Below are 11,026 nucleotides of genomic sequence, written 5' to 3'. Positions count from 1 at the left end.
ACAACAACAAAAAAAAAAAACACAAAAGTGTGCTGACATCCACCTGCCTCTGCCACAGAGAAAAGCTGATCTCGTTTCTAAAGGAATCGCTGTGACCAGCCTGATTGCCCTCACAGAAGGTGCTGCTGGAAGCAGAGATTCTTCTCCAGGATGGGGTTTCTGCTCCATCCCTCCCAGTGGATGGAAATGCAAGAATTTATTGGGGAGGGGAGGTTTAAGAAAAAAAATCAGTGCACTGATAAAGCAAAGGCTCCCATCCCACAGAAGCTGAGCAGAAGGCTCCCGGTGCTGGCTGCATGACAGCTGCCTTCTGCAGGTGTGCCCCTGCACCGCTGCTGAGTGCTGCAAGGCCATGCAGAAACCTGGTGAACACAGAGGGTATTGGTGTCATTTAGAATCTCTATGTGGAATTTGCAGCACAGTATATTTTAGATCGTATTGATAATGAAGGATAGCTCAAGTGTTCCGCAGCTACAGAGACTGGTAATACATTCCCATGGCCTGGCTAATACATTTTTCATTTAAATACAGACTGGATACCAATACATCTGTACAGTGAAACTAATACATTTTTTATTAGGTTAAATGCTTCGTGGGCAGCTGCAGAGTAACAAAGGAATTTACACGAGATCTTCTGAAGTCCTCAGAAACAATGTGAGCAGTTTATACACTCCTACATTTCTCTGTTCCCAATGCACAATGGCTGCAAGCCCTCCTCCTGCACAGCATCGCTGTCCTCCTCTGTGCTCTCAAGTACTGCTGAGCAAAGAAGCTGCCCAAACTTTGCTGTTTCCTCCCATTTTCCCCACTTTTCCAGTGCAGCACATACTGGGGACAATAGGCCAAACCCTGGTGGCTGCCTTTTATCTATTTATTTTTTTTTAAGCTATGTTATGACATTTATCAAATTGCATAACATTCTTGCTAACCTCTGTAATGCTGTCTGCTATGCTTTCATTTATCCTTCAGTAAGTTCTTTTAAAATATAGCAGTAAGAAAGCAGAGAATGCCTGAACTTAAAATAAGACATGGTGGTAAAGCTTTACTGGCAACGGATGCCACAATAAGGGAACCTGAATTAAAAAAGAAGCACTGAAATCCTCTGTCATAAGTTTAAACACAACACCTTGCCGGAGCTGTGAACTCTGCTGCTGGCTCTGATGTGTAAAACCTCACAGGCTAACAACCTCTCACAGATCAATCCTGCAAAACACTGACAAGCACATTTTGCTTCTATCGCTGAGAAAAACCGACACTATAAGCACATTTTGTACGCAGCAAGCATGTTTCAGAAACAGCACGGCCACATCTGAGCAGAAACACTGAGTCTGACAGCTGTTGGAATGAACTGACAGTGCGACCTCAAAGAAAACTTGAAAAGTTTGGTTCAGAAACAATCAGAAAAATAATAATAATACTTATGACAAACGTGGTTAATGAACCATTACTGCCCGCAGCAATGCGACCAGAACAGAAGTAGAAATAACTACCACTGCTCCAAGGGAAGGGTGAAGATTTCTCTTTCCCAAACCCTTAGCTCAGGTCCTTGTCTCCCACGCACTATTTCAGAGTGGTTCAGCAACCCTGGGCCTTCCCAAGCTGCCCAGGCACTGCAGCAGCAGGACATCGCCCTGCGGACACACGGTGCTCCACTGGCACACGCTGCAGATGCTGGCAGCTGCACAGGCGCGCCCTCAGCCACAAGTTCTTGCAGCCCTGCCCGCAGTTTCTTCATCTCCGCAGATTTTCTACGTCATTCCTGTTCCAAAATCAAATTCACCATTTTTAGCTGAGAAGACACGCAGCAGCTCGACCCAGCAATCCAGCACCAAACTACCACTAGAGACAGTGCTGCCTCCTGCTGACAAAGCCCTGCCTTTTATGAATGAGCTCTAAATCCTTCTGCAACACCACATCCAAGTGTGCCCTTTCTTGCACCCTGCAGGGGCTTAATTAATGTGACTAATGCCTGTCAAACCTTGCTCTTTCATGATGAGGGAGACAATCGTATGCTTTGCCTCACACTGGGATGTGCTGTTCGTAATACCTGTTTGCATGCATTTACATTAGAAAAAAGAAAAAAGAAAAAAAAAGAATAAAAAGGAGACAGCCATAAGCTTTCAACATGGTCTGGATGATGAAGCTGAGCTCAGAATGCCTCCTTTTAGTAGCATTTGGTGGCTCTGTGCCTTGTGCTTGCAATGCAATCCTGGTGCACTCCCACTGCTTTGCTCTTCTCGCCGCGGCACGGGGCAAAGCTCCTGCAATTCCTGTAATCCATCATTCACATACGGCTCCTGCAGCCAGAGATGCAGAAGAGGACATGTTTGTAAACAAACATCCATCACAGCTGCTTGCTCACGCTTGTATTTTCTTGCCCTTTCACCCTTTTTTGCTTATTTTCTTCTGATAAATACGGCTGCGGTTGAGTAACCATCACCTCGTGCTGCACTGCCACTGGAACCAGAAGGGGTGCTGACTAATTATGGGATTATACAGCGATTTGTGCCCAGGAGGGAAGATTGAGCTGGCGGAGAAATACTGAAATCATAAAAAGGACCATTGGCACTGACCCACAGCACCACAGTGCCAAATGTTTGGTGCATACATTGGTGCCAATACCACAAAGCAAACTCAACATTTACCTGCATGGCTGGAGCTATGAGCAATTACAAACTCATGTTACAAAAGCACTTCCTAGCTCTGGAGAGCCTGTGAGACAGGCGTATTAAATGAGCAATAAAATGCAACTTAATAGGGTCGCTGTTAAATTAGTTTCAATTATCAAACCCCGTTTTAACCAAATGAATGCCTGGCTTCCATCCAGGATGCACATAATTTACATGGAAAAGTGCTGGGTTCTCCCCCTTACTGCTAATCAATGACTTGTCACTTTGCCTTTTGTTGGGGAATAAATGCCATATTCTCTACTGAGTACATGAACGTACCAAAAAAAACAAAGCAAAACAGAACTCACAAGTTCAAGAAGAAATGCAGTTTAAAAAAAGAAAATAGTGAAAGCCAACTGTTAAACTTTTGATGAAGCAAAGTCAACATCGTTAAATTTTAGAAAACTTTATGGAGACTATTTTCTAATTAGTTGTCTGAAGAGCGTTTCCAGGACATTCTGACAAGAGAAGACCAAGAGAACCTCTTATAGTTTCAGAGTTGCCTACTTTTCCTTCTCTGGGTACGGTCACAGAGTACCTACTTGTCAAGCACAGAGGAGGCTGGAGACCTCTCCAGTTGTGTCCCACAGGCATCAGACCTACATTAGGCACTCAGGGAACCACAAACTCACGATAAATCAGGGAGGTGAAGGATCGTGGTACTTCAAATTATTGCCAAATCACAACTGGGATGTGAGCTTGGGAAAGGACAATACTGTTGTTTGTTCCATATGTGTCTCCTTATGAGGGACAGTATAAGAAACTTGAAATAGATTATTTGACACCTAGAATTTTGCAGCAGTTCTTCAGAAGCCAAGGAAGTGTGTATCTCATCTTCATTCCACCCATGCATCCAGCTGTCTCCAGCCCTTTTTTTATCTTCTGCATCACCCCCTGCCTTTGCATCTCAGGAATCCCAGCCATCAGCCTGTCTTCTTTCAAGTCCCTCTTCAAATATTGTCTAGTAAAGCCCACACAGCACGAACCTAGAGAAAATGCCATTTCACATGGATCATTCTAAAAACGGAAGGAGAGTGAGTGCTACAGGAATAAAGCTTGATCTGGCTCTCAGTGAGTGTTTCATCTCCCCTGCTCACACAGACGGGAAGCTTTCAGGGCAGAAATAATTTATTCCTCCAAGTCCCACAGAACACCCATTGTATTATCTGCCTTTTGCAAGTGAAACAAAAATAGCATTCTGAACTTTGTTAGGGATCTTCTTTGCATTCATGGAATACATAGATAGGATGAGTTAAACGATGGTAGGACAGATAGCCCCAAAATAATCAGGAGAAAGCCATCCAAATCATGCTCTACTCAACACGTTCAATCAAACCTCCATACCCATATTACTTTTCAACTATGCAGAAAGGACATGGGATGTTTTATAAATGACAAATTCTGCTAAAGCAGATGCACTTTTCACAGGTTTAATCTCAGAAAAGTGGAATTAAGACACATCAAAATATTAAGATAGATATATTTTTCATACATTTACTGACACCTGGAAAGTTTAATTAAGTTGAAAGTCACCAACTTCATCTGAAGATGGCTGGATGGTAAATTACTTGCCTGTCTAACTGATTATCAACTTCTGCAGTACTCAATTATAAATGGTTGTAATGCTTGCCTTGCTTCACAGCCTAATTAATGGGATATAGACTATTTAACAATCATGTGTTGGTTTGATTATGAAGTTAAATACATGAATTTTACTGCTAAATAACAATTCAAACATAAAGAAAAACAACTGAAAGCACTGCAGTGCTAACGTGCAAGTTCTTCTTTCGGCTTAATACTTTGTGAAACTTCTCTAAACTTGTAATAAGGAGTCTGCACATCACAAGTGTTACCTGTCACAGCATTTGACAAACGCTCCCAATAAACCAGCATAAAATAATATTCAGATGAGTGAGCTGCACTATAACAGTCTGTGCTCTATTCATTAAAGCAGCATTTACGGTGAGCAGCTCACTTACTTTCCATGGCACAGACTCCTTTGCAAGAGCACATGAAAACATCCACACTGCAGAACTGCTCATATGCTGCAGGACATGGAGCCCTGGTGACAACCAGAAAATGAAAATATCTTTGCATGGAAACTTTTGCATGTAGTGAATACATATATCGTTGTTTCTAGCTATACACTGTACCCTAGGATTGCAGTTCATAGAATTAAGGTTAGAAAACACCACTAGGTCCAACCACAGTTCTCAGACTACACAAAGATGTTGTCAGAACTGACACTGGAAGATGGGAACAGAGTTAGCAGCAAACCCCAGTGCCTGGTTTTCATTGCCTCTCTTACCTTCGCATTCTCCTCAATGACCACGTAAAGACTGTAAAGATTGCACAGTGAGGTCCCTTTCCAATAATATTTACATTTGCTACAGAATATTTTACCTCTAAAAGAAATCGACTAGGAGCATCAAATGTTGCCATAACATTTCAGTCTTACTGTCCACAAAGAAGCATTTTGAGACCAAATTCTCCCTAATTTGATAGATGCGTAGAAAAGTAGGTATTTTTCTAACTCCCTAAGTGAGATTTAATTTCAATACCTACCTACTAATTTAAATGCAAAGAAGCTAAATTGAAAAGAGGCATCATATAAAATGCACAGGGGATCAATACGCAGTCAGATAGTCAGAACATCTGCTTATAAAAATGTCTGTGTATTCTATTTTATTTTAAGTGTACCGTCTTACCTCAATATTTTTTCTTTGAGAAAGATGTAATTAAACTTGCCCAGATGGACTTATGAGTTAAACAGAGAAAAACATAATGTACCTAATCATCTGCGTGTGAGAGAAATTAGAGAATTGCACTGATATTGTCTCTAACTTTATAATTTGGGAAATCGTGGCCTAGATCAGAGTCAGGTCACATCTAGCGAGGGCTTTACTGCTGGCAGAACAGGAGCATGAAATGAGTGCAGACCAATCCACTGCAATCATAGTAAAACTTGCCATATAATCTCTAAATAAGCATTCATTATGTATAACCACATACATTTTCTAACCTTCCCTCTACAACAATGCACAGCTGGATGATAGTGTAGAATCCCATCTGATGGCTAAAAGTCTTGTGGTTTCAATTTTATTTAATTGTTGCCCACTTCAGATTTAATTGTTCTTATCTCTTAGCTCTTCCCCTCAGAAGTTTTTTCCAATTTGATCTTATTTTCCTCATTTAAACTGACCTCTTTATCTCCAGCTCTCCATACAACAGTAGCAGTTCCTTATACCAGTTTGAAAACCCTTCTAACATGAAAGAATGCATGTAACATCCTCTCCAAGATGGCTTCAAGGTTTAATACAAGGCATGAGCTTGCAAACTTTTCCATTGGAAATCCCTCCCTAAAGCCTATTTGTAGAGCTTGCATAGCTTTCCCTTGACATTAGAGGAACGCTAGACGGTTCTGGCATGAGTTAAAGACACTTGAACTCTACTTAGCAACAGAAAGCACAAAGAGAAGTCCTCGGGAGGACTCCAGCCTAAGTGCTCAGAACACACATGTGCCAGCTCCAGCATCACCTCCACTGCATCTTTCAGGAACCCAAACTGCCAAATGTTATCAATGCCAAACTATAATACTCGTGGTCTTTGCTTCAGCACTTACAAAAACTATAATACTCGTGGTCTTTGCTTCAGCACTTACAATTGTTCTTACCATGAAAACAAGAACTTTTACAACAGCACATCCCATTAGCTAGACAACAATCTTCATCTATTGCAAAATCATCCCTTGGACATGATGAGAACACAACGCAGAATCAATTCAACCACATTCAAGAGGCAGTAACACTTGTTGACTGACTCAGCCTGAGGCTTTAGGAGAGTTGGGGACCTTCACAATAAAGCCCTGGTTTTACATACACCGTTACAAGATACCTCAACAAAAGATAGATGAAAAAGAGTTCCATGATTGCAGAAGATTAACAGAACTTGCTAATACAGATTTTTGGGGCACATTTATAAAGCATATTTAACAGACTGCGCTATTCACCACATACCCTTTTGCTGTCTGGGGTCACCTGGCCTTCCTCCCACCTCCCTGGCTCTCCTGCAATTCAGAAAAAAACTCAGAGTTTAAGGATGAGCCTGATCTCATCTGCATAAACCTCCTACGAACTTCACTGACAGATTTCCAAGAACCAAGAAGCCAAGGGCTGCGTTGTGTTGGAAAAGCAGTATTAATAGGAGTCATTCAGAGCTTTATCTACTCCAAGTGCTGTGCAAACAGTAATTAGGCAGTCGGGTACAGAAATGCAAAGTGCTGCAGAACTGACCAAAATATAAATTAATTAATTAGAGAGCGGCAACAGATTAATCACTTTCTAGCTAACATCAAAGCACTAGTCGTGGGAACTACGCAGCACCAGAAAAAAAAGAACTGAACAAAATGAATTGCCATATCACTTACAGAAGACCAACATTCAATATGTACAAATACTTCTTAGTCTAATTATTTGTATTCAGACATGAAATCTAGCAGAACTTTTTCTGTACGTAACCTACATCTGTTTGGATAAAAACATGCATTCAAATTGGCTTGTAAATATTCATCTCTGTAGGAACTTAATTTGTAACAGATTGGGATGCCCAAATCTCACTGGAATTTAATGGGAACTGGTGAAGAAATGTCCAACATTTCTTGAAAAATTACCCTTCATTTGATGTAGACCAGCCCTGCTGATTATGTGTTATTTTATGCTTTCTATTTGTGTATTAAGAGATCAGTGTCCACACTAACTTAGGCCTTGTATTGTTACGAAATCTGAAAGTCTGAAAATAAAGTCTCAAAATGAGACACTCTGTGAATAGGTATACAGTGCACAGTAAGTTTTCTCACACATGCATTTGCTCATTAAAGCCAGCTCTTCTCTCAAGCTGCATTGATATAAATTACAGTGATTTTTGTGCAACAGTGGAACGCACTTCAACGCCGATTGCTTTTTTTCCCAAGGAATTACATAGCCATGCTCTAAACACTCTGGCCTGAACCACTGCTGAGGCATTTGGCTGTGCCGTATCAGGTTGTGTTTCCGAGGCCACTCCAGTCTCCCTGCTCAGAGCAGACACAGCTGCCACTGCGCCTCCCTTTCACAAACCAAACTTCTGGAAACAGAAGCATCATTAAGGGGCTGCAAGAGCAGTTTGCTTATTGAAGCTGCTGTGTTTACATGGCGCTGGCTAAGAAGAAAGGAGGGAGAGCCTTGCTTGTGCTGAGCGGAGATCTTTGTTGGTAAAGGGTGAGAGCAAGTACAAGGGCAGAAAGCAGAGTACAGGAGGCTGGGCACGAGAGCAGGCCATGACAGCAAAGCAGAAGCACTCCTCAAGGGCTGCCAGGTTCCTTCATCCTCTGCCAAAACCTGCGTGGATCTTCACAGCTTAAATCACATTATAAAATATGCACATGCACACTCGCACAGGTAACACTATTCTTTGAGCAGGTCTGCAGCTCATTAGCATGCAAATAAGACTTCAGCAATGAAGCTCCTTAGTACAGGAAGATAACGAGGAAAAGATTTGCCTAAGAGTCACATAAAAGCAGGACATTTCCTACAGCCATGCTGCTAGGCCCTGCGAGCCGGCCAGGCGCACTGACCAGGTGCAGGCCTGACCGCTGCTGTGCTGCAGCTCCTGCAAGACAAAACCATCTCCTCACTCGCTGCCCACTGCACAACTTGCACCTGAGCATCTGGGAATCAACTCAGTAATAGGAGAGTGATGTGGTGCTAGGAGGATACCCAACGCCTGGCAAAGATGAGAAGAAAGGCTGCTGCATGTTCTGCTGAAGCTTTCATTTTGCTGACCTTAAACTTTCTGCAACAGATGCCTAAAATATAGAAATTACAGTACAAAAATATTTTCCATGCTTTTGTTTTTCCATAGTTTTGTTCATTTGCTTGTAATAAAGGCTCCTGCTTTCTGTGCTCCCACAGCATATCTTCTGGAGGGTTACAGCTCCTGTGCACTGCATTGCAGAATCTCTCTGCATCCAATTTTCTGCCAGCTCACAAACTGTCGTGGCACATGTAGGAAAACTTGGAACCAAACTTCAAAAATAGGGGCCAATATGTATAGGAATAGAAGCACCTTTGCATTCAGTAGAGCCAAGCAAAAGAAAGATGTTAGAAGCAGTTTGCTATTACCTAATGCTGAAATAGGGCCCTGATAGTGTTCACATGGAAAATGCGCACAAGTTACTAAACAAAACACTGAGTGTGAAACAGCAGATAAATTAGAGCAAACGAGATGAACACCAAAGTGACATATGCATTAATTAAAATCTAACAGCCCCCACTCAGACAAAACACGTCAGAGAACCACAGCAGTGGCAGAGCCTGTGGCAGCAGAACTGCTTGCCTGCAGTGAGCTTTGCTGGCCCTCTGTAAACCGGAGATGTCTTCAGGAACTGTTTCAGTTGCAGAAAAATGGCAATCTTCACAAATTTTATTTTGCTCAAAACAGTGCAACTCTCAGGGGGAAAAAAAAACAAACGTAAAATACGACAGCTGCAGAAGATAGTTTTATTGATGAAATATGTTATTCTAATTATTTGTTAAATGAAGTGTGCTCTTAGCTGTAACACTCCTCATAACACCGCTTTAATGGGATTTAAAGCTGTACTCTACGTAGGTTTAATTGGGCATTGAAATACTTAGCACTGAACGTGAGAAAACAATGTTTGTCAACAGCAACTTGGATTGGGAGATGGGCAGAGCAGAGCTCTGAAACATGGAGCTTCTGCTGTGCTGATAATGTTCAGCTGGCTAAGAGCATCAGTGTGATCTGAGCAGCAACCTCTGGTAACACCAGCCATGGAGCACAGCCTAGTTTTGCCATTTTGTCATTGGAACGTAACATGCAGCAAACTTCTGCTTTGGTGCAAACATCCTAAAATTGAAAGTTTTAAAACAATGCTTTACCTGCAAGGCACACCATGAATGATTGCAGCACGAGCAGCTCCCATAGCAACCTCATCTTCAGCTTCCCAGGGCAGAGGAGACAAGTTCAGGAACTGCAGGAGAGAACCAGGCTCCGTGGAAATTTTAGGCCACTTTTAATCTGTAAAAAAGAAAAAGAGATTACAAGGAGACCTAGAATTGCTGCTCCTTCCTTTTGTTGGAAGTTTACTTTTCTTCCCAGGGAAATCACGTCTTAAGATCAAGAAAGAAGCTTTCAAAAACATTAAGAATTGAAATCATTCTGAGCAGCAGTAAGATGAGCATTGGTGTGAAGAAAAGAAGCTTGTCAGGAGAGAAGCATGGAAGCTTATGCAGAAAACCAGCTCTGCAAAGCGAGGCTCCAGGTGAACTGGGCACTAGCTCAGGATGCTGAGATGAAGCCCTAGGTCTGTACATGTCTCCATCTCTCCGTTTTCTCTCAACAGCAGATGCACTCACTGCCTCTTCGGGATAACTAGTGAATAGTTAACTCTGTAAACTACTGTTAAGAAGAAAGAATCACTCTCGCTTCTCTTCACAAATGCCACCCTCAAGTGAAGCAGACCACCTCTCCAGGCAATGCTTGCTAAGCAGCATTCTCACCCTGCTCAGGGCAGGGAATGTGTTTCCTGTCTCACCTCTTCACTGTACTGGAAATCTTCAAAAATACTTTCAATGAGATCGGGTGATCCTCAATCATTTGCTCATTCTCAATTACAACTAGTAAGCAGATGTAATTTTGAAGCAGGGAATCTGAAGATGCTCTGCTTATCACTGCAGTATATCCACCCTGCACAACGCAAGGGCAAAAAAAAGTCTCTCTCATGAAAGAAACCTTTTCCAGAGCAAGCATTTAAATATTAAAAAATAAATAAATCAGGCCAGACACACATTCTTATAACTTATTTATATCACTGAAGGCTGGAAGTTAAGGAGCCTTCGTGCTTACAAGACAAACTGCATGACTAATAGCATGTGAAGGGCTATCATTAGAGATCTCCGCTTGCTTTTGTGAGATAAAATTGATAGGATTCCTCTAATAAAGTCAGGTTGAATGCACTGAGAAGACTAAGAATCTGTCTTCTGATGCAATTTTGAAGAGGGTAGAGATTAATTGAGTATATTCATCTCTTCTCACGCAGACTGATTAGGCTAGCTGGGGTTAGCAGGAAGGCCTAATCAATGGAAACTAATAACATCTTAAGTGAGTGATTAGAGCATTAATTATTAATTTTTGTAGGAAAATGCCATCATAGACCTTTATATTGATTTACAAAGTTAAGCAGTTACTCTGTGTTTATAGGGAACTCAAGAAATGTATTTGTTGGCCCTCTGTAGTCTGCACAGACGTACAAACACTTTTTCCTCTCACCAAATTCTGTTGGTTACAACTGTCCCTACAGG

The 11,026-nt window shown here is 41.8% G+C and overlaps 1 protein-coding gene across 1 annotated transcript in view; it reads right to left on the bottom strand.

The window, feature by feature from the left end:
• The window catches only part of CNTN4 (contactin 4), a 222,956-nt gene that overhangs the window by 113,749 nt on the left and 98,181 nt on the right, over positions 1–11,026 (bottom strand). Inside the window, exon 3 of the mRNA XM_010718751.3 lies at positions 9,605–9,743. Coding sequence (XP_010717053.1) covers positions 9,605–9,659 — 55 coding nt within the window. The 5' untranslated portion in view covers positions 9,660–9,743. The remainder of the gene's footprint in view (positions 1–9,604; positions 9,744–11,026) is intronic.

This window comes from Meleagris gallopavo, chromosome 14 (assembly GCF_000146605.3).
Source record: "Meleagris gallopavo isolate NT-WF06-2002-E0010 breed Aviagen turkey brand Nicholas breeding stock chromosome 14, Turkey_5.1, whole genome shotgun sequence".
Classification (NCBI taxonomy): domain Eukaryota; kingdom Metazoa; phylum Chordata; class Aves; order Galliformes; family Phasianidae; genus Meleagris; species Meleagris gallopavo.
This window is presented reverse-complemented; position numbering and strand designations above follow the sequence as displayed.